At 37.4% G+C, this 23,905-nt stretch overlaps 3 protein-coding genes across 4 annotated transcripts; all 3 read right to left on the minus strand.

The window, feature by feature from the left end:
• Nucleotides 1-915: 915 nt before the first annotated feature.
• On the minus strand, nt 916-15,428 carry LOC114454459 (uncharacterized). 2 transcript variants are annotated; one of them, XM_028434951.1, is made up of 11 exons: nt 15,258-15,428; nt 13,855-14,127; nt 10,166-10,810; nt 9,165-9,359; nt 8,014-8,337; nt 7,575-7,651; nt 7,334-7,440; nt 7,074-7,217; nt 4,814-4,942; nt 3,932-4,201; nt 916-2,411 (listed from the first exon to the last, which is right to left on the minus strand). In XM_028434951.1, the coding sequence occupies exons 2-11, from the start codon at nt 14,001-14,003 to the stop codon at nt 2,202-2,204; spliced, it is 2,250 nt and encodes a 749-aa protein (XP_028290752.1). In that variant the 5' UTR covers nt 14,004-14,127; nt 15,258-15,428; the 3' UTR covers nt 916-2,201. The 2 variants fall into 2 exon arrangements, with proteins under 2 accessions (XP_028290752.1, XP_028290751.1); XM_028434950.1 differs by having other exon boundaries at nt 15,167-15,428.
• Nucleotides 15,429-17,343: 1,915 nt separating this feature from the next.
• On the minus strand, nt 17,344-19,949 carry LOC114454344 (protein ALP1-like). The gene is made up of 2 exons (XM_028434739.1): nt 19,686-19,949; nt 17,344-18,694 (listed from the first exon to the last, which is right to left on the minus strand). The coding sequence occupies exons 1-2, from the start codon at nt 19,943-19,945 to the stop codon at nt 17,635-17,637; spliced, it is 1,320 nt and encodes a 439-aa protein (XP_028290540.1). The 5' UTR covers nt 19,946-19,949; the 3' UTR covers nt 17,344-17,634.
• Nucleotides 19,950-21,333: 1,384 nt separating this feature from the next.
• otulina (OTU deubiquitinase with linear linkage specificity a) lies at nt 21,334-23,256 on the minus strand. Its single transcript, XM_028434664.1, has 3 exons — nt 23,031-23,256; nt 22,827-22,948; nt 21,334-21,858 (listed from the first exon to the last, which is right to left on the minus strand). Exons 1-3 carry the CDS (start codon nt 23,142-23,144, stop codon nt 21,462-21,464), a joined length of 633 nt encoding a protein of 210 aa, XP_028290465.1. The 5' UTR covers nt 23,145-23,256; the 3' UTR covers nt 21,334-21,461.
• Between the last annotated feature and the right edge of the window lie 649 nt (nt 23,257-23,905).

Below are 23,905 nucleotides of genomic sequence, written 5' to 3' on the forward strand. Positions count from 1 at the left end.
CCCCAGGGCAGTTGTAGCTACAATAGTAGCTTACCACCATTAAGTGTGGAGTGAAGGAATAATGCCTTAATTCTATAAAGCGCTATATAAAATCCAAATAATTCCTGCAAATAGACTTATATATAAAATAAGAAAATTAGTGTGGAATGTTAGAAAAGGCTTGATCAAGTGATGTTACTCAGAACATTTATTATTTACCAATAGGTTACATACATTTTAACCTTTAGCATAATCTCTACAGTATTCTACAATTGAATAAAATTAATAAATATTTAATTGAGGGAAAAAACAAATAAAAATCGGAGAATCCGATATTTGCTTTCAGGCAAATATCGAACCGATGTCAAATCAAGACACCCCTAATTTTTCATTTACTATATATTTTGTACAATTATAAAAAAGACATATGGTGCTGAAAGAAGCAGAAAGCTCAGAGCCTAAATGTTTTTATTCTTTTTCCAATTAAAACACTACACCGCAATCTCAAACAACTGTATTTTATACATAAACTTTCTCAAATATAAATCTAGTTCAAATCAAACGCAGTGCAAAATTAGCTGAGACGGCACATAGTCACTTTGTGCACTGATCTTTACTACTCTGTATTTGTTAAAAAAAGTCTTTGGGGTCACCAGAAATTAGTGATATAAAATAAGGTCACACCCAGGGCTCATATGGGAATGAGCTCAATGTTTGTTTGAAGTAAACAAAAATCCCAAGTGTAAATTCACTTTGATCCTTATAAAGTCATTTAAGAATACTTTTTTTTTTTTTTTTGCTTACCTGATCCACTGAAGGTCAGGCCCATCCATCAACGTCAGTATCAAATATACACACGTTTTTAAATCTGTTATTCAGACAATACTTTAAAAATCTAAAAATAGGGGAAATCAATGGGTCATCAAAACAAAGACATTTTTAGATAATCTTCCATTTTATTGTAATGCCATCCTTGCCTTGTGACAGAGCAACAATAATACTGTAAATGGCATAATCAGTGCAACGCTGCTCACTGATCTCCATCATCTGCCATCAAATCAGGGCCACAAACGACCTCTTCTTTTCCAGCCAACATTCATTCTCATTGTGCATTATTCTAAGGCAACATGGAGAACCAAGCAGGCCTTTTCCCTCTGAGTGCGGTGGTTGGCGGATGGGACTGCTGTGGCCGTCTGTATCTGCAGCAGACCTGGCAACTTTCTCCTGGTTGGGGCAGCTTGGTTAAAGGCAACATGTTACACATTAAGTTTAACACACACTTGCATGCATACACACACACACACACATTGTATTTTAATCGCATTTTGGTGCAAATGTCGACTAAACTGGTCTAGACACATTACACAACCTTTCACTGATCAACTCAGTCATTCATCCATTTTTACACGCATTTAACTTAAATGTATTTTAGACAATAAAACAAAATTCCAGTGTAAACAGACATCGCTCTGACATGTTTGTTTTATAAAAGTCATTGTTGCTGCGAGCCTCGTCCAGACACACTTGAAACAAGACTCCTGAAAAAAAATAAAGCTTGAGAAAAAAAACATTTGTTTGGTGCTATTGGCAGGTTGACTGATCTAAATAAAACAAAACAGCTGAAAATGTCAGCTTCTCTTTTTGACACTTCAATGATCACACATACCATCATAAAACTAAAAGTCAGGAGTCTTTCTCTGAACGAATAGAGACAAACAAATGTGAGCAGTAAAGTGAAATCATGTCCCTTTCAAACCCTTTAGTGTGTCCTTTGTCCACTGTTAGTAAAAATTTCAAAACCATTCAGATCAGACATCACTCCATTTCCCGTATATACACATTACTCCATACAAAACTGGTTACACAACAGTGTGTACAAAACGTGCAAACCACATCTTGTATCAGGTCAATCAGCATATTGTTTAAAGAAAGAAGCTATTGGGACAGGATTGTGTGTTTGTCTGCAGTTGGATGAATGGATACTAGCCCACCCCCTCACAAAGCTCTAAATCTGCCTTGTAGAGCATCTAAAGCACACACCGAGTCCTTTTCTCCAGCTTCAGGCTGTTATGATTTAAAGGTGTTGACAGTTCAACTTTTGGAAGCAAGCAAACAAGCAAGCAACAACGGCTTCCTTTAATTAATTAGAAAAAGGGGGAAAAAGCATTTCATCTTGCTGAACCTGAGAAATGTTTGTATGGCAAGAAGCTCTTCAGCAGCCATCAACTGGAGGAGAGCTCTTTGTGGAATTCTGCAGCTTCTACCACGGGCACGTTGTAGTGCCGGTCGTCCTCGGTGATGAGGCACACAGACTGCCACTCGTCTATGTGGTCGTCCGGGTAGTACGTGACAAACTCCTCTGTGTCGGCCTTGTACAGTCTGTAAACTTGGATGGTGCAGTGCAGGGCGTAGCCCAGCAGAAACATCTCTACCTGCACAAACACGACAGCATGTTGGGGTGAGATTATGAATGTCTGCTCCATCTACTCTCTCACCCCCAGGGCTGATGATGCAAACACATCAAATCAAACACATGACAAGCAGCAGCATGTTTAACAAAGCTGCACAATAACACTAACCCTGGATTTCCACTGGATGTGTAACTGCAGCGCAATCTGTCATCAGTCAATCCCCACTGCGCAGCATAACTGTTGCAGCAAGAACCCACTAATTCACATGTAATCATGCAATATATATATATATATATATATATATATATATATATATATATATATATATATATATATGTGTGTGTGTGTGTGTGTGTGATTCAACCATGAATAAGTGCAATATTTGTATGTGAAATACCAGGGTTGGGGTCAATTACATTTTTCAGTTACAATTACATATTTAATTATCCATGTTCAATTTTAACGCTATGATTACAGTGAGGAGCATTTTTTCTAACTACAATTAAATTACAATGATTTTTTTATCCTCAGAAAGTTCAAATATAATTAATAACATTTACCGAGTGTGAAATAACCTGTTAAAAGTCAACCTTCCTCTTATGTTTGTGTGATGACAGGTCCTAAATCAGCTGTAAAATACACTAAAAATCATCTAATTTCTGTTTTTTCTATTGGTTACATTGTTAGGCTTCCTAATCAATGAAAATATAATTTTTCATATTTTTGGTGTGGAAATCTGAGCCTTTTTTGTGTTGATTCAAAAAAAATTGAAATGATAAAATGTAAGAAAGCTTGATATGAAACTTTTTTTTGATAATTATTAACTGCATATGTGTAGAACTGTACATAGAACTGTAACATGGTTTCCCAGTTTTGGGTTTTTATAGAATTTTCACTGCAATTACATTTACTCAGTCAATTATATAAAGTCAATTACAATTTAATTGCGATTACAACAGCAACAGATTTTTTAACTTTACAATTGTAATTACACCATAACTGTAATTAATGATCAATTACGTAATTACAAATATAAGTGATCCCAACCCTGTGAAATACAATTTTGCTCGGATTAGGTTAATCGTGGTATCAACAGAAAGGTCTGGTCCCCTTCAAGTCTGAATATGTGCTTGGTTTTCCTCTGAATTGCACCCGCTACAACCGAAATGCTCAATTTTCGGGCCGTAAAATTTTTAATTTTGTCAAAAACGTGGTATTAGCAGACAGTTTTTATTCCCCTGAGTCTGAATATGTACTCGTTTTTTGGCTAGAGTCTAAAATGGGCCTGCTATAGGCCCTTTAAGGTCGGTGTTTTCCTCTGCCAGGGGTGACCTCGGTCAATGGATGGAATTGCCTTGAACATGGAGTATTTTATTTTGAAAATAATCCGGATATTTCTTTGTCTATGCACTACTTCCTGTCCCGCATGGGCTCATCTTTGTTAAATAGCTGTAGCACAACTCCAACGGAGGGTACCAGCATGATGTAGCAGATTTGCAATGCGGTGGAAATTGGGGGTCACATCAAAGATAGGGTCTCACCTGCTCCATGCCGGCGCTCAGGCCCACGCGGCTCAGGTGATTTGAGAGGAAAGAACGCGGACAGTCGGACGAGTCCCGTGCAAACAGCAGCCAACAGAAGAGCGGTACGTCGCCCCCCGCCTGCATGCAGCCGTACAGCTCCACGGCTCGGCCCAGCATCAGCAGCTTCACGGCCTCCAGCAGCCCCAGCTCCTCCTCTCCGCACTGGAACAGACGCTCACACAGCTGCTGCCGCTCTGCAGCCGAGGAACAATCCACAGCTGCTCGCCACTGCACATGCAAACGTTCACATTAATCACACGGGTTCTGCAGAAATTATAGATGCAAACACTCAAAGGTTTAGCAATCATTTGTTTTTAATCTATTATCTATTAGCAGACATCTTCAATCTCTAAACAATCATGTTTACATTTTCTTGAAGACAGGAAGTGTTTTTTTCTTGGCAATACTAGGAAACTAAATACAGTAAATTGGACATTTTTTACAGATCTCTTACTTGTTTTACTTCAAACTAGAAAAGCTAATTGTAGATATTGACATTAGTTTGATACTTTTATTAAAGCTTAAGACTGTATGTCACTAAATGGTGATGTCTCCTTGACCAGTGCTTCCCAAACAGGGGTACAGGAGCACATTGCAGGGGGTACTCGGAAAGATTTAACAATTATTTGAAAAATAAATCAGGAAATGCTCCAAGTTCCTCTTTAGGCTATTTCTTGGACAAATTCACCACAAACTAACAGTACTATTGCTCAATATTATATAATAGCAACATTTTACAAAAGGAGACTGTATTTACTTATTATTGAAGGTTCTGTGTAGCTACACCAACATCCTCAGAGTCCGTCTTTAAGCGTTTTACTGCAGAATCACAGCCAGTACCTTATTTTGAAGGAGCTCCATGTAGCCTCCAAGCCGCTGCGTGGCATCTCCTCTGTCTTCCAGCAGACAGTCACTAGGAAACGTCCACTGACTTATCAGTCCTTCCTGGGCCTGCAGATGTTTGGGCAGCTGCAAACAGAAAATAACCACATTTCCTTCAACTACTGAGGAACATTAGGAGAAAACTTTTTAAGGTATTTACTACAGCTGTCGTCAACCAAGGAAATGGTTGTTGGTCGACCAAGACTATGGCACACGTAGTGATTCGTCGACCAAAAAAAAGAAAGAAACAAAAAAACAATATGAATAACCAACAACGACGACTATGGCGTTGTTGTTGTTGCTTAAAATCATTAGTTTAGTCCCACAAAGCCACATCCACATTTCAACACGACCAAAAAATGTTAATAAAATATGGTAATGCAGTGAATTCTAAACAGAGCATTTAATTTGGAAATTCTTAAATTCTTAAACAATGAACTGCAACTTCAAACTAGTCACTAGAAATAAGCATTATTGCATTCATCATTGAACAGATATTATAATACCATGAGATGACTTTTGTGCACATTAGATTTGTGTCTCAAAGACAGATGCTACAAGTTAGATATTTCTAGTGTTAATACATCATATGTTCGCGTGTGATTACATATCCATGCTCCACATATACATTATTCATCTGTGGTGATTCATTAAGGTTTGATATCAAAATATCAAAGCTCCATATACTGTAGTGTGTTATCTAATTGCATATTGTGAAGTTCTTCTTCTAAGTTCTCCTGATGACCTGTCCCATAACTCTGTCACATACTGTAGATAACACGCCCTCAAAGAGATACGTGCCTAAGACAAGACCTTCAGGCCACAAGAACAGCACCTTCACATACGTAGAAACCCAAAACAGTCAGATAAATACACACACACACACCTCTCTGTGCAGAGGGGTTCATTGTGCTCACTTCTTTTTAATTATTTTGTTACTTTGATTTACATTGCCTCCGTCTGGATTTCATCATCACAGAGCAAGTATACTGTCTAAAACGAGGGGTGCTGAAGATCTGCTGTGACACTAGTGTTTACTGGTAGTCTCTCATTAGCTGTGCTTTACAAATAAACACTGTTTTTTTAAAAAAAAAAAAGAAAACACACACACAAGCCAAACAAACACCAGTTTTAGAAAATCACAGAGACTTCTGTTGTGAGACTGAGGATTTCCAGGAATAGATTACTCACAGTACTTCATCAGATGTCATTTATCTAACCAAGAGCTAATGCGTCGCCAATGCTTAAGTCTATAAAAAGTACTTTATGACATAAATATTTGAAAATAGTTTCCTGTGGCCCACTAACTGACCTTTAAATAAATACTTTGGAAAATGACGACTCATTGACGCTGCTTCCAGAGTTGAATGCTTTAGTTCAGATTTTTGTAACTATCTTTCAGTTACATAATGATAAATTGTATTTGTACATAGTTACGTAGAGCTCATAACACAACCTGAAAATAAAAAGAGGCAGAGCCGTCGAGGGACCATAGATGCAGCTATTACTTTTCTGCACTGAAGAACCTTGTTTCACTTAAAAAACAAGCAATACGTTATGTTCAGAATAAAGAATATTTGCACCAAACCGAGCCACTATCAATAAATCTAAATTACTTACATTACCAGAAATTGCAGCTTTTAAAGCACAACAAAAACGTCTCCCTAAAAATATTCAGAAACTATTTATTGAAAAAGCTGAAACTTATAACTTAAGAGACAAAATAAACTTTTGGATACTGCAAGCACGGACAACAAAAAAAAAGCTTTTGTGTGTCAATTTAAACATAAATACATAAAGTTTATCTTCTCGAAGCATAAGTGTTAAAGGGAAAAAATTGTAAATAGGTGTGTATATACTTCTGTGTGGACAGATGAATGTATAGCGGATTGTACAATTATATTTATATATATACATAAATAAATTATGTGCATATATATGTATATTTATAGTGTAAATAAGTGTATATTATAAGAAGATCTTATGTATAGTACTAAATAAGTTTATACTCCCTCCTACTCATTTTCAAACATGTACAGGAATTATAAGCAGGATTTTCTAACAATTTGTTCTCTCTTTGCTTTGTTTGATACATTTATTTTTATTTGTATTATTATTATTAGTTTTTCATTGTGGTAGATACACTGCTGTTGTGTTCATGTTCGAAATAAAATTAAATCAAATTGAAAATTGAGCACAACTTTCATACACAACTCACCGACGTGATGTCATCATCCTGCAGCCACGTGGGCAGCTGTGTGCTGTGGGACAACACCTGGAACAGCGTAGCCCTGAGGGCGCAGTAGTTGTCTCCCCTCACTCTCCTCAGACTGCTGAACCTGTGGGACATTTCTTTATATCCCTACACACACACACACACACACACGAGGAAGCTTTCCTTTAGTCACAAACATGAAAACATGTGACAGTGGGGCTTTGATGTGACATGTTTGTTTCCAGAGGATTTCAGACTCTGACCTTTTTAATGAGAGCACTTTTGGCAGTGTTTCCTTTCCACTCCCTCTCGCTGTAGGTCAGAATCCCAACAGCCGTGGACAAACTGCATCTCTCCTCCACCTTTAATACTGAGCAAGCAGCAGAGAGGAACATTATGCAATATTCAAAACGAAAGCTCCACTGTTTACAATCTGCTTAGTCGGCAAACAAGATCAGCAGCTGTTTAAAATAGGTACTTAAAATAGATGCAGAATGGACTAACATTGAGTTCCCATGTCAGGCAAAGTAATCTGTTCTGATGCATTCAGCTCTTCTGCTCCTCTGTACAGATCCTCTTCACTGAGGAGAAAACAAAGCTGTGTCAGGTCAATGATGTACAACTAAATCACTAATATAAAATCATATGTTAAGGTTTCATTTATTCAGGCAACTTTATTCCACGATCTCCTTACAACTGTCAGTCTTCTACAGAGGCATTGAGTGATTGCTTTGATGTATCCCTACAAGTTCTATAATAATAAAAGCATCTACTAATGACTTTCATGTGTCCTTAATGAGTTCTTTGATGCTTTCCTTATGAAATAACTTGTCTAATCAACAGCCTACACATTTTAACAGAAATAAAATTAAGAGCCACCACATGTTTTCCACTTTCAACTCAATCTTGGCCTGTTAAAAAATCCAGACTTGCCACTGCACACCTGTCCTGATGGCCGTTGTCTTTTTGTGCAGCTGATACAGAAGCTATAACTGACTCTTCCACTTCAACTTCAGCGGTAGTTTCTGACTCTTCCACTGTGATGGTGAGCTCCTGGACTTCACCTTCTTCACCAACACATGCTTCGACCTCGTCTGAGGGAACCCTTCCAACCTGTGTCTCCAACTCCACATTTATCTCATGGTCGTCCTTTGCTTTGGTAACGTCTTCAGCTTTGTCCATTTCTTCTAGCATCATTTCTTCCTCAGAAACCTCTGTTAGGCTCATTGTTAAGCACTCAGGATCTGGCTTTAAGTCCGGCTTAAAGCTGAAATAAGAAAAGCAACATAAATGTCTTCATATAAAACTGGAACTTTAACAGGTTTTCAATACTTTGCAGATGCTAGGCTGTGCTAATCACAGTGCAATGGACCTGGATGGCCCTAATTAGGCTTTGCTTTTAGGGGAAATTGGGACTCGGAAAAGGGACAGAAAACGCTGAATTCACGTTCTGAAACAGAAAAATCTCTCAGGATTCCCCCCTCTTTATTTAAGATCAGGGCCCGATATGACATGGAAATACTTCCATTGAATGTTTTGGGACAATATCACACATTTACACAATATTTTCAGTTGGAAAACTGGTGATTTAATGCCGAGCAAATCAGCAAACAGATGAGTATGTCCAAGTTTGCTCAATGTCTCGTTCTAAATCTTGCGCTACATGCTACGATTGGACTAGTGATCATGTTATCATGTGACTGAAAATGAGTGCAGAGCTTCATCTGAAGTGTGTTTTGTGCTGAACAAGATTTTGAGATTATTATGACTGCATTCAAATCTGAAAAAAGACAAGTTTAGCTGTTGGTGTATTAGATCAACTGGTGGTCATTTTACTTGGTGACAGGTCACATTAGAAGCAGTGACAAAATGCATGTGCAGACATAATAATGTTTGAATGCCGACATCTATAAATGGTCAGAAAACAACGAGTTTTCCAAAAACATTTCCCCCCAAAAAATACTGACCTCTGTTGATGACGTAAGGAGACAGAATCAGAAATATGTCGCCCTCTTGTGGCCACAGTGCCAATATCATAAACACAGAATAAGAAAACAATTGCTTATTACTAATAAACGTCTTTTCGTCACTAACCTTTCACAGGCCTGTGCTGGAGTTGTGCTCTCTGGCTCTGTAACTGGGCTGTATGAGTTCTGCTCATCCTCACTGCAGTCCAAACCTTCAGGTTCTGGTTCAGATGAAGCCTTTGCGACATTATGGCTTTGTTGTTTTTGTAGTTCTTCCCTAAACTCTGAGGATGCATTGGTTTCTGAGCCATCCGTCGCAGCACTAGATGACACATCAGAAAATGTACAGATCTCATTACATGGAACCAGTAACTTACAGTGCAGTGATCCTGGACAGCTAATTCATGTTAGAGATCAGTGGAGAATGGTTAAACTGGTCTCACATTTACATGACAAGGACATCTAAGCATTAACACAGAAGAACATCTTTGACTACATAACACATCGAAAGTTGAAGTGAGTTTGTTAGAGCTAAGGCAGGGCGATATGGAACAAAATTCATATCTCAATATTTTCTCTCAAAATGGCTGACTCGGAATCTTCTTTCTGGCAGGAATAAAATTCAGTTTCTAAGTCACTGGTGTAAAATGCCTCATGGGCATTTTTTATTAACAAACAGCTGCACAATATCAACATGTTGAGCTATGTTTATGTTTTCCTCACGCAAAAATAGCTTTAAAACAAAAATATATTGTTGAATGCGATATTGTCATTTTCTATACCACCTAAAAAAATAAATCTCTATATATCACCCAGGCTTAGTTAGAGCAAAAGGTGTGCTGCACACTCCAATCATACTGTAAGGGAAACACTACTATATTACACACATAATATATTGAACCCAGCCGTATGTGATACTGCAGAAAGGACAAAAGAACTGATCAAATTAAAAAAACATTGTATGGGTAACATTTTTCCTACAAGATTTATTCACAGAGGAAATCATACATGTTAGCAAGTGAAAAACATTCAAAAACTGAAACAAAAGTTGAACTGATCTGAGAGCAGATTATGATACATAAAGTATATGCTGATCTTAAGCATTGATAGTGATGTCATGTGACTTACCAGCTTAGAGGTTGTGGGTTGGGTAGCTGACTGATCATGGAAATGGGTAAAAGCTGACCCAATGGTGCAGAGGGAGCAGAGTTTAGCACAGATATCTCTTCATTATGCGTGGACATATCCTCTGACTCACACACAGCCTCATCACCAGCCACTCTGGATGCTGCTGCTGCTGCTGCTGCTTCTTCCTCATCATCTTCATCATGAGGATTGGTGATCTCTCCAATTTGTTCGCCTGTGTTCGTCTCAGTATGGGAAGCTTTTTTCACACAGGCCTTCTGCTCTGTGTGGGAAACATCATCTGCAGGTCTGTCTTCATTGGGAGAAGCCTTTCCTTCTTTCTCTTCAGCATTTGATGGTGGAAAGACTTCCCATTCTGTTGTGGGCTTTCCATTCTGCAGAGAGTTTGGAGTACACTGCAGCTGCTGAGCAGGACTGCTGTCAGCAGCAGCGTTTGTCAGCGTGTCTTTATCTTGAGCTCTGGCCCCATTTCCTGTGCGTGGAGATATATTGTGTGGACAGGATGTTGCAGTCTGGAGGCTTTCTGTCTGAGTGGGTCTGTTTTCCTGAGTGTTTTTGAGCTCCGTCTCTATGTTGTCATAGCTCGGCACTTTCATTGTGGCTTCAACCGCCTCATCGGGAGTTTTTCTGAGTGATTTGGCACAAAGAGAAACAATGATATTACACAAGAAAACCAAACTCAATACAGGATTTCTACCAGAAAACTTGCTAAGGCTGGTGGTAGAGAAGCCCACCGGCAGACCACCGTGTTTTTGTAAAAAAAAACAATGTTAACAGTTGACAGGAATTTTGAAATTATGACTATTGTGTTATTATAAGCCATTTATTAACTATACTTAAATGTAGAGTCTTACAAAAAGACAAAATCTTGAAATACGGTTTTAACAAACAAAAAAATACAATGAAAAACGTGAAAGCTATTAGTTAATTTTATAATTGATATTACATTTTAGTCAGTGTACTGTATTTACATCAGATATTTGTTTCGAGCAGCAGAGGACGATGGTAACCCAGCGGTCGGTTGGCATTCAGCTATTTTAGCAGTGATGAAGAGATGCTATGCTAGCAGACAGAGCTAACAGAAAAACGTGACTTTTACAGATATTTATGTAATAATACAGATGCTCTTTCGGTGCTAAAGGGGTAAGGAATCATTTATGAACATGTTTAAGAGTTCCCGCCGCCTTCGCTTCTGGACAGTCCTGCATCACTGTTTTGGTGCATAAAAAAACTAAAAATAAATAAAACGAGTGACGCATAGCCTGGCGGAGGGGCAAGAAAAGCCTGGCGGTCCGCCAGGCCTATAAAGCACTGGGGAAAACCCTGTAATATTTCCTTTTCAAATGCAGGGTTGGTGATTTTAGTTATAAGGAGAATGTAAACTAGAAAGGCTGCAGCAGAGGACTTTAGGGTTTGTCACAGATCCTACAAATCGAGTTTATCTTATGGAATCTCCACAGGGTTCTTACAGCTTCAGTGAAATTAAATTCAAGACTTTTTATTGCCATTTAAAATTAAATTTAAGGACAACTTCACAGTAAACATAATTGGGGGGAAAAAAGCTGCATCAATTACATAGGGTTAGTGTCAGTTTTTTATAGTGTCTAGTGTAGACGTGCAACTGGCGGCCCCCAAAGTAAACACACAAAAATACACAAAATAACAGTAAAATCCACCTATAAAAGCAAGGCAGGTCTGTGTGTGTGTGCGTGCGTGCGGAGCAAATATCTCCCAGATGCGGTGCGAGTTCGACCTGAAACTCGGTCAACGGGTTCCAAATACCCCGAGTGTGTGTATCTGTTATTTTGGAGTAATTTGGTCATTTCAAAATGTTTATTTTAATTTTATTTCACTTCTGGACGGCCCCGAAATGAACCCTATTCAACTTTTGACCTCAGGGTGTGAGGGGGCGCTAGCGCACCATCTATCTCTATTTCACTACACAGCTCCTCACGCGAGGAAGAGTCACGTCCTCCTGTGCCATGCTAGCGTTAGCTTCTCTAACACGGGAGCTCTCTGAATAGATAATTTGAAACCATCAGCCACTGGTGAGTCTTTTGCAGACACGTTTCCCAATGTTTAAACCATATAACTGTTGTTCAATAACGCGCTGTTTCACTAGAGTCAGTATTGAACTCAACCTGTTCAATACTCCATCTGGAAAACTGCAGATTCTCTGTGGTGCCGTGCATGGAAGCTAAGCTCTGGCCACTCGAAGGTAAAACATGATTTTTTTAATTTTTTTTTAAAAAGACAGCCGAATTGTAGATAATACTTTAATTTACTTACTCACTCATGTAGTTTGTAGTTTTACGTTCTGTTTTGCGCAGTTTTGTTGTTTTTCTGATTGGCGCTACAATGTCTATGGAGTTTGGTTATCAGTGTCTCAAACATTTCACGGAGCACAAACACACGGTATTTATTTATTTATAATAAAAATATACTAAACGAGTAAAGTAAAACACACACACAAAAAAAAAAAAAATGCACAAAAAGACAACTGAAAGAATAAAAAATACACATGACTCCAAAAAATATACATTACAGAAAAATACAATGTGGGTGCATGGAGGAGATGGCTGTACACACAAACACAAACAGTATTTATAATCAAAATATGCTAAATGTGTAAAATAAAACTGAACAATATTTATACAAAAAGTACACACAATTACAACAGAAATGCATAAAGATACACAAAATTAAATATTTATACAAAAAAATACACAAAATGACAAAAGAATCACACTACAATGGCAACAAAAAAACTATAATTATACAAAAACACAACAGAAAAAGACACAAATACACATGACTCCAGAAAAATACACCAAACAAAAAAATATATAAGTGAGTTTAAAAAAAACAACAAACACATTTATCATGTTCATGTCCCATAGAATTAAACCAGGGAAATCGCACACAATGTTTTACTTTGCACCCGCAAATAAACCCTTTATAACACTAGAGTACAGAGTATGTACACCTCTTTGTACATCCAATCTTCAAACATATACTTACTTGGCCATAATTAACTCCCACATGAATACATACTTCCGACGGGCACTGTACTAGTACACTCAAAAAACAAACAAAAATAATCAAAATCACTCAAAACACACAAGATGACGACAAAAATAGCCATAAATCTATAAAACAACAAAAAACAAAAATTTAAAACCATTAAGAAAAATCTTTGGACAGGAAATTTTTGTTGAATGTAAATTTTTCCACGTTTATACATTTTTAAAGAAACAAATGTTATCATTGATTTTGAAACCTGAGACTAATTACAATCATAAAATCATACTTGTGTTAAAAGTATAACTTTTTGAAACATTATTTAAGACATTTTAATGACAATCAAGGCCTTATTTTTAGATTAATGCCTTTTAAGACTGTTTAAGGATCGGCAGGAACCCTGCTCCAGTAATTTTATATCTAACCTGTTGTTTCAGAACAAGATGTAAACCCAATATGTTTCAAACCCAGGCTGAGCACTTATTCTGATTTTATTTTGAGGAGCTAATCCCTTCCTTCTCACAGGAATCAAGTAGAAGACAAACTGTAGTGACATAAGACCTTTATTCTTAAATTGTGAGCACCCGTTTAGTTTAGAATCAAATTATCTCTCTGTCCCAGTCATTTATTAACATCTCGACATTTCTTACCTTAAGTCATCATCTCCTCCAGGACCACAGGTGCCGACCCCCACAGTGTCTCCCGTGCACGCAGCAGGCTTTGAGTCATCTTTTAACAAAACACTCCGTTCCTCCACACTACCACAGGGACTTTCTGCTGGACAGCAACTGTTCCCCATCAGCTCGCTCCCTCTGCACGGGAGGTCAGACGGGTCGTATCGGTCCAACAACCCACCACGAGCGACCAGGTTAGTCGCTGGGACTTTATATTCTCATGAATGCATGATGGTGACCGTCAAGATGCTGATGAAGGAAAGAAAGCCTATTATAAATCTCCAAAATAAAAACTAACTAACTGAAAACATGATAATTTGTGTTTTATTATTGTAATTTTTTTTAAAAATATTATCTTTGTATGATGTGAAGACAATGTGCAAAACATGACCACCATAACATGCATTGTTTTGGAGTGAGAAAAATATAACTTAATTATTTGTTCTATATTGTTTTTTTCAGTTTGTAATCCTGAGATTCTCAGGAATATGAATAGACTGAGATGTCAGTGAATTTATATTAAATTAAAAGACCTTGAAACTAAACAATTAATTAATCTCCACAATATTCTGCTGCTGTTGTACATAAAGATATAGAATTAACGATTCTATGATGGGTAAACGGTCAACAATCCTATCATTACTGAGCTTTCCAATATTGATTCCCAAAAACTTTGTTACATACACCCTTTCAATTTCTATCTGAAGAATTTCGATTGTACCTGGTTTGTTAACTTTCCTGTTTCCAAATGCAATATATTTAGTTTTATGCAGATTTATAGAAAGTTTTATCACACCATTTTTTTTTTTTGTATCTTAAGTTCAGTTCCTATTGTATTTAAAAGCAGCTCAACATCTCATCAGACCAGTACAAACTGGTTATATCAGCAAACAGGATGCACTGTAATTTGCTTGGGACTTCACTGGAAGTCTATTGATACGTGTCCGTATCAACAGCCACGGCCAATATTATAATATTTGTAATAACAATCTTGTTAGAAGTGGCTGAATTAATTATTATGAATATGCTTCAACATCTATATCAGTATGTTTAAGCCATAAAAGATGAGATGTGTTGTATAGTAAACGCTGACATGACATTCAGGTTAGGAATGACGCTGACTGTAAACACAGGACACATACATGTTTGTCAGCGTCTGAGAAGTATAATTAAAAAATAAATAAATAAACAAGCAGCTAAATGTTTATTTTATTTTCCATACTCAGGTTATATATTACAGTGTCAGAACTGATATCTCCGCAGTTCGCAGTGGCTGTTCAAAGCCTACCTTGTCTTCTCGGTAGTGCAGTGCGGCTGTCGGAGCTAACCAGCTAGCTGTGCTAAAACTTCAGCCCAGACATACATAGCTTAACACGGACCTGAAAACACCGACGCCACCGCCGACCTCCACTCACGAGCTTCCGCCGTGGAACCGTTTAGAGCCGCTCATGTCAATAGTAAAGGGGTTTTTTCACGCTGAGCAGCAGCAGCTGTGCATACTTTAGCATTAGCATTAGCCGGAGCAGCAGGTCAAGGTTCGGTCCTAGCGTATGACGTCACAGTCATGTGCACGGCGCTCCCCCAACCTGGAGGGTTTGCTATTAAATGGAAAATTACTTCAAGCGCTGGATTAATAATATTCATTTTAACTGTATATGTATTAAGTACTTTGAACATAGGAAAAACAGAGTTGATTTCATTGCAAACCTGTTCATTTTACATGATAAATTCTACATACACAAGTGTAAATTCAACACATCTTCTCCTCTCTTTGTAGCTTTCTGTGTGAATTTAAAGTTAATTCCTTATTCATACAGAAAAAAAAAGTGACAAAATAATTTTTTTTCTTCTTTCAATTCTGTATGTATGTGTGATTCTGGCTTGCTTGTCCTCTTTCTGTATGTTTGTATAGTGTACACTTGTGACTTGTTATAAATTTGTATTTTTCAAATAAAATAAAAAATCTGGAAGGTTTTCTGCATTTATGTGAAGCTGGGAAATTTGACGCTTCAAATGTACAATATTATTGCTGTCTTGTAGTCCCAGTTCTTTATTGGAAAAACCCTTTGGCTGACGATGGTCCAGGATCTCCACCAAACATTAAGTTCATTACACTAACTCTTGTTGTAGAAACCACATAGATACATACAAACATATATTCTAATTAGGGACATTTGTATGGAATTTGTCATTCTGATTTGTCGTACTTGAACTGTTGCTGTCCTTTTTTTTTATTATTATACTATGTCTGAAATTGATCTGTAAACAATAACATTTGGTTTTGAACACTGGGGGGCGGATTCATTAAAACGCGCGCAAACGTCACTCATGCACTAATAAGGGGTACAAACCACAAGGAATCAAGACTGCACGTCACAACGCGCCCACAATCCATTTAGCGTGTTTCCCTCTAAGGAATATGTAAAGTAGGCAGATCTCATAAGGGGCGCAAAAAAATGGGAGGAGGAAATACAAATAAAGTACTGCAGTGAGTGCAATGCAATCCATCAAATCTGTTTGCGCCGATTGTTTTAGCACCGGAAAATAGTACGACCGACAAGCAGGTGCAAACACACGCAGAGATCAGCTGTAGTAAATGTTGACACAAAACACAGCAGAGATGAAAAAAAAGACTCCAGTTAACCTTTCTTGTATAAGAAAATAATTGATAGTGTTTGATGTGGCTATGGTGCAGTCGCTGCGGACGCTCCTGTGTCTTTCCATGTTTTCACCATAAAACTGTCGTGTTGCATTGATGGGAGGAACGTACTTGCCTTTCCACGTTGAACGAGCAGAATGTTCATTTAAATAGGGCGTTCTCAACCACGTCTATACGTGCAGCTATTAGTGCCGCAATGTTAGTGAATTCCCTAAAGCAGGTGAGGAAACAGTGCCACCAAAAGATTTAGGGACACACCTGGTTTACCCCCCTTTATTTAAGATCTTAGTGAATCCGCCCCTCTGTGTTTGTTTATTAAAAGGTTCTTGTTATCCTTTTTTGTTGAATCTACTCATTTAAGGGAATAGTTTAATGTTCAAGATGAAACCATTTGAAAAGACAAAACACATTTTGCAAAACCTGAAGTTGATAAATACTTCAGTACCCAACATGGTCAGAGTCACACTACCCTTTATTGCCTACATCCACTATATATTTACAGAATAGGGGTGTGTATTGCCTGGCATCTGGCGATACAATTTGTATCACGATACGATATATTCCGATATTAAAGTATAAGGCGATTATTGCAAAAAAATTTAATACATATGACTTAAAAAACAACTAATCTGTAAATGTGTACACCTTCATGAGAACATTACATATGAAATATATTTTACACTCAATACATTGGCTTTAACATGCCATGTGCCAATAATGTAAAATAAAAAAATAACATACAATCTGCCTGTGGCTTTTAAACCAACTTTGACTTTAGTGCAAGTTAACTGAGGTATATGCCTAGAACAACAAATAAATGCAAAAAGTTAGTACTTTCTTTTTAGATTTTATTGAAAAAAACACAAGCTGGTCAACATGTCCAGGTTTCAGAGCACTTCTGTGTGCAGTTATGTCTCCTGCAGTGGAAAAGACTTTCCTGGTTAGATAAAGGTAAAAAAAATTAAATTTAAATAAAAAAACAAACAGATATGGATGCATTTAGAATTGATCAGAGAATCGCGCAACGTAATATCGCAATATATCGCCGAATCGTTTTTTTCAACACCCCATTACAGAATATAATGCAGTTTTTCAGATCACAAGCTAGCGCTACCACTTGCAAAATATGCACACACAGCGTCTCTAATGGCGCGTGAAGCTTCTGTAGAATCCTTGCAGATATTAGCGTTCGCCTGCACATCAGCCTGTTGCACATCTGTGCCATCGTAGTCCTCTCGGTTGTCCTCGCAGAAATTGTGCAGCACGCAACAGGCTGAAATCACTGTGTTGAGGTTGTTTATTTTGCAGTCACATCTCTTCAACAGACACCTCCACCTTCCTTTGAGACGCCCTATCGCCCTGTCCACCATCATCCGAGCCCTGCCCAGGTTGTTGTTGAAAGTAAGCTGTGCGGGGGCCATGTTTGGGTTCTCATGGTACGGCTTCATAAGCCATGGTAGAAGTGGATATGCTGCATCTCCCAGTAAAACCACTGGCACCTTTACACCAGCAAATCTCTCTGTGACTTTAGGGAACAGTGTACCACTTTGACCTCTTTTATACAAAGAGGAGTTGGTAAAAACGCAGGCATCGTGGATTTTGCCAGGCGAACCCACATTGATGTCCCAGAAACGAAGACGATGGTCGACCACAACTTGCAGGAACACCGAGTAAAAACCTTCGCGGTTTTTGTAGTCTGATGGACAGCCAGGTGGGGTTAGAATCCCAATATGAGTTGCGTCAATAGCCCCTCCACATTGTGGGAAACCCCACTGGTCTCTGAACTCCTGTATGATGACTTTGAACTCATCTTCTGAGGGCTTTTTGATGTACCGGGGCAGCATCTGATCAACAATGACTGAAGCAACGTGGTTTGTAATTGTCACGGCAGTGGACTGGCCGATTCCAAATAAATGGGAAATTGTCCGGTACTCCATATTCGTGGCCAGTCTCCAGATACATATTGCCACGCGTTGCTCCACAGGTAATGGTTTCCTAAATGTGGTTAACTGTCTAGAAAGGTGTGGTTTTAGGATGTCACACAACTGACGGAATGTGGTTTTTCTCATTCTGAAATTCAACTGAAACTCATAATCGGTCCAATTGGTGGTGACGTGCTCCCACCACATACTACTTCTGTGCTGAATCCAGACAGTCCTGCAGCAAAGGGAGGAGACAGATTCATTAACGTAACAATGATGCAAACTTATGGAAACATTTTCAGATTAATAAAACAAATAGGCTGCAGCTAAAGTCCAATTTACACTTGTTGGAAACTGTTATCTACCCTTTTCATCTTCTTTAGAACACTTTGATCAGCTCTTAAGTTACTGGTTATTTATTGGATGCTAACTAACTAGCATATAGCATCTTGAGGAATAGATACATAAACAGGTTAAGATATGTATCATCCAAACATGGGCAACATTTAACACATTAGGGGCAACATTAATGTGATTATCTGAATCTGATCCAAGGGCCATATCATCAACATAAATGTCGGCATAATAACCAATCTGAAGATCACAGGAAATAAAACACGTGTACTTTTGTTGTCGTTTTGTACATTTTTCTATTTAAAAACAATTAAATCATATGTGTTTTTAGAGGCATTGGAGTGTATTTTGGAGATTTACTCCTATTTTTTGTGTTTGTTTTATCTTTGTGGTCATCTTGGCCCTCGTTCATCAATTTTTTTAACCTTGAAAAGCACATTGAGCGAAATAATTTTGTATGAAAAGCGCTCTATAAATCAAGTTTTGATTTATTTGATCGATTCTTCTGTCATTCTTTGTATTTTTGTTGTGGTTTGGAATAATTTAGTGTCACAGTGGGTGTTGTTGAAGTGAATGTGGGTTTTAAGAGACATTTTTGTGTATTTTTAATGAGGGCCGCACAAAATTAGACTGAGGGCGGCATGTGGCTCCCGGACCGCCAGTTGCCCATGCAATTAATTCATAGCATAATCAGACACATATTTAGGAAAGAAACGCGTTTAGTGAAGTAACTTTAACATGTATCCAATGTAAAAAAAAAAAAAAAAAAAAAAAGTGATATACTTAATTACTAACACACATTGGTGAATATCATGTAAAATGAGTCCCTCCTAGATTGTTTAGAAAGGTTCTAGTTGCAGTAATGTTCTTACCTTTTGGCTGGAGGTGAATTGTAGTTAGCCATTAGAGCTTCGAAGGCTCTCCGTGTTTCCTGCTGCCTTCGTAAAAACCTTTGTACACGTGCAGCGCGATTAACTGCAAATCTCCGCCTCGCGCACTCAATAAACCTGGACATCTGGGAGCGCTGATTATTCTGTAAATGAACCCAAAAGACCAATAGTGTCAACAAGGAGTGGGTTATGGTATCAGGTTGGTTCTCCATCGCAGTGTCGCACGGCTGCGGCCACAACATTCAAACAACAGTCGCTCAATGATGACGTTGCGTCCCGCGTAACAGAAACACGCGAGATTAGACGTGATTTCGCGAGAAACGGTAGCGCGCGGCAGCCATGTTTCACAGGACAAACTACGAGCAGCTTCCTTTAGTACATGTAAATAAAAAAGACCAATAAGAAATCCATCATATTAACTATTGTTTAAAAATATGTTTAATGTCAATAAAATAGGGGTTTTTTACAGCCACCACATAGTAACACAGTCTTCAAGCACTGGCATAAACACTTGTGTCCTTTCTGTGCAGAGTTTGCATGTTCTCCCCATGCTTACATTGGCTTCCTCCCACAATCAAATCCAAAAACATTGTTAAGTTGGTGTATGTGTGTTAATTGATTTTGTTTTATTGTAACCAAGTGGCAGTAAATTACATTTTTATGTGTTTTCTTAAGGGACCACTGCCATGCTTTAGTACTGTATTGAGCGTTCATGTTTTTTCTTTCTTTCTTTATTTATGTCTGATCGTAAAACTTAGTGGTTCCAAAAGCTTTTCTGTTTTGCCCCCTTTGAAGAATGACCCCCCCCCCCCCCCATCGTTACAAATCTTCAACAAAAGTTTTTTTATTTAGTTTTTTCATTTAATGCATTGTTTTGAATATTTTTCATTATGTACATAAAATGGGCAGTCATATATTTTAGGAAAGTAATAATTCTTTGAGTGCAGAAAAAAAAAAAAAAAAATTTCTTGCTTAACTAGGCTCAGCAAGGCCATTCTTGTGCATTCCCATGATTTAAAAAAAAAAAAAAAAAGATTTTCTTTTTAACATAATTATTTTTTGTTGAATATCTTAACTATTATACAGTTTTGTTTAATTAATAGATGGGATTTCCAGATTTTTCCTTCACATTAACTAAAATCCAACTTTTCATTTTCCTTTTAAAGCATTATATTATTATTATATTGTTAGCATTTGAGGGATGTTGATGCACGCATGGTTAAAAAAACATGATTCTGAAACTACTTTTCTCACAACGACATATAAGATAATACTTTTGAAACAACTGTTGCTGAATGTTGAAAGATTAACTTTCTTTAAAATAAAATAAGAGGTCAGGTTATTTGTAGGGTGAAGTACGGAAAGTACAAAAGTGATCAAAAATTAAACCATGAAGACTAGTATCAATGAAAGGATCAATAATTCATTAAACTAACTGAAAGGTTTAAACTTCTGTAAACACAGTCGAGTTTGCACAAGTTAATTTTAGCATTGCAAACATTATATGGCTAAAAAATAAAACTTACTGCTTCCAATTATTGTTTAACATGTAAATAATACAACATTTTGAGGATCTGAATAATTTAATCTAACATGTAAACACCATTAGGAAGGAATTCAAGTCTTTGAAGATGGTTAGCAATGTGTGTTTATTTACAAAATATCTTCTTAAATCAACCAAAAATATAAAATATTCAATTCCTTTACAAAATTATGAATTGTATTGTGCAACACATAAAAATTTATTGTCATAATGTTTTATTGGGTTTTAAGCTTCTCAAGGTCATCCTTTATTTCATGTGGCAGTCCCAACTCTGTCACTATGTCCATGCAGCGCTGCACCAGATGGTTTAGACTTTGGCTCAGGCTGAACGTGGTCTTTACGGACTCTGGGCAGTTTGTGTGTGGCTGGGAAGGAGAATCCATGTCCATGTTTTCTGCTCTCTTGCAGCAGTCCGACTCACTGCATCCTTTCACCTCCAAGTCCTCCATGCTCTCAGAAATGTCACTCACAGTTTGAGGAGGATTCTCCAAATCCTTGTTGATGCTGTCCAGGACCTGGTGCTCATGCTGCGTAATGAGCTGCAGGAGCTCTGTCACTGAGGCAGGGACAGGGGTTCCTGGGTGCTGGATCTGATACCAGCTCTGTATAGCACTGACACACACACACACACAGAGAGAGAGAGAGCAGTGTCACACACAATAGAACAAACAAAACTGTGAGAGGTGAGTGAGGCACATGATGGATGTATAGGTGCAGAATCTGGAAGGATTTTTACTGAGTTTAACATATTGTAACATCATTAGTGAACAAAACAAAGTAGGGTCCACAACAAACGAGGACGGACAAGTTTATAGTTTGACGTAACATAACTGACCATTATTAAAGCCTTTAGTTGTATTTAAATACTTTTTTCTGATCAAAGCTGTTCTTTGCAACACGTGTCAAACTCGAGGCTTGATGGTCGAATCCGGCCCTTTAGAGTAGGGTTTTCTCAAACGCGGGTACGTGTACTCCTAGCGGTACGCAATGGCACTACATGGGGTACTTAGAGAGAGAGAAGAACATAAACAAATAAAGTGTCAGTCTTAGTCCCACCCCAGATGTAAGATGACAGGAAATAATAATTTAAAAAAAAAGTAATAAATTCATTCAGGAGTTACTAAATCAAATACTTGAAATCAAATTTTCAACCTTGGGGTCAGGATATCATGTGGGGTCGCCTGGAGTCTAAATGGGGTCAAAATCCAATTTAAAAAAAAAAAAAAAATATTTAAAACAATTTTAATTAACGCAACACACTTTCACTTTGTGAAGTATAAAGCTAGCTCAACTAAAATGCAGTTAAAAAAAAATAAATAAAATAATAATAATAATAATAATAATAATAATAATAAATCTGAGCTCAAACATGATCAAAAACTAATTCTTAAGAAAAAAAAAAAATGGACTAAAACTTAGTTAATAGATACATTTTTCAGGGAACTTCCTGAAAACAAATTGGCCTGAATAAATGAAACCTTAACATATTATTAAAAAAAAGAAAACACAATGAACTTGTTGAAATTCAAACTTAGTTGCACTTTAGTAAAGTGACAATGACTAAATGAAGACAGTCTTACCAAACAGTTCCTTTAAGTGTCCCGACAGCAGCAGTTCTAGCAGCTCCTTCTATGAAACCCTGGTTAAAACCTTCCTGTAGTGAAGCGTCCTCCCCGGCATCTGCTCCGTCCACATAGCCGTCCTGTGAGCGTCCACAGTGACTGTCACGAAATAATAATAATAATAATAATAATAAAATGTGACCACAGTTAGTCTGACTTTACCAGCACGCGTTTCTTCATGTTGTTCGTCCATTCTTTATCCATCAAACTGAGCTCATCCGCGGTCTCATCGAACACATCATCACTACTGAGGACCGAAGCGTTCAGCCATGACATTATTATCAGTTTATAGTGAGTCTACGATGGATGAAACATGTAAAACTCTCAGAAAAGAGACAAACTCAGCGGACCAGCTTTAGCAATGGAGAGACAAGCCATGCGTCATCACCCCGCGACGGATGAAGAACTATCACCGGAAAAACTAGGACTACAAAATAAAATAACTTCTCCAATTATGTTTCTACTTTTGAAATTAAAAAGCTATTAAGATTGATTTTTTGTGTTGGAAAACCCCCCAAAAGAAAACAGAGATATAATGCTATTATTATTATTATTATTATTATTATTATTATTATTATTATTATTATTAGTTATGTGTGTGACAGATGGGTAATATTGATCACTAGGGGCCACAAAGATGCACGTCTCATCCGAGAGCCACATTATAACGTTTCAATCGGTCGCCAATAGAATAATGACCAGTCTGAACATTATCACAGAAAACATCAAAAGATGTTGTGTGTTTTTGTCATTTTGTATTTTTTCTTATTATTTTTTTGTGTGTATTTTTGCAGCCTTTCTTGTATGTTTCTGGAGTCGTTTTGTGTATTTTTTGTTTAATTATTTTCTCATTTTGTGTGTGTTTTTTATTTTTTGTCTTCTGTTATTTAGTAGACATCTTTTATGTTTTGGACTGATTTTGTGTCATGTCGGTTATAGTTTTGTATTTTCAATGTTATTTGTTTGTTTTTTTTTTTTTTAGAGTCATTTTGTGCAATTTTGTTCTATTTCATCCTTACTGACCGCAAGAGGCGGTG

Source organism: Gouania willdenowi, chromosome 20, assembly GCF_900634775.1.
Source record: "Gouania willdenowi chromosome 20, fGouWil2.1, whole genome shotgun sequence".
In the NCBI taxonomy this organism is placed as follows: domain Eukaryota; kingdom Metazoa; phylum Chordata; class Actinopteri; order Blenniiformes; family Gobiesocidae; genus Gouania; species Gouania willdenowi.

What these genes read in the sequence shown, in the direction of transcription:
- LOC114454459 (XM_028434951.1), bottom strand. Translation starts at nt 14,003, where the DNA reads ATGGGGAACAGTTGCTGTCCAGCAGAAAGTCCCTGTGGTAGTGTGGAG. An exon ending in CCAGCACAGGCCTGTGAAAG is followed by an intron (nt 8,338 to 9,164) that starts GTTAGTGACGAA and finishes TTCTTATTTCAG; the next exon opens with CTTTAAGCCGGACTTAAAGC. An exon ending in AAAGTGCTCTCATTAAAAAG is followed by an intron (nt 7,218 to 7,333) that starts GTCAGAGTCTGA and finishes GTGTGTGTGTAG; the next exon opens with GGATATAAAGAAATGTCCCA.
- LOC114454344 (XM_028434739.1), bottom strand. Translation starts at nt 19,945, where the DNA reads ATGTTGTGGCCGCAGCCGTGCGACACTGCGATGGAGAACCAACCTGAT. An exon ending in AATTCACCTCCAGCCAAAAG is followed by an intron (nt 18,695 to 19,685) that starts GTAAGAACATTA and finishes CCTTTGCTGCAG; the next exon opens with GACTGTCTGGATTCAGCACA.
- otulina (XM_028434664.1), bottom strand. Translation starts at nt 23,144, where the DNA reads ATGTCATGGCTGAACGCTTCGGTCCTCAGTAGTGATGATGTGTTCGAT. An exon ending in ACATGAAGAAACGCGTGCTG is followed by an intron (nt 22,949 to 23,030) that starts GTAAAGTCAGAC and finishes GGACGCTCACAG; the next exon opens with GACGGCTATGTGGACGGAGC. An exon ending in ACACTTAAAGGAACTGTTTG is followed by an intron (nt 21,859 to 22,826) that starts GTAAGACTGTCT and finishes TGTGTGTGTCAG; the next exon opens with TGCTATACAGAGCTGGTATC.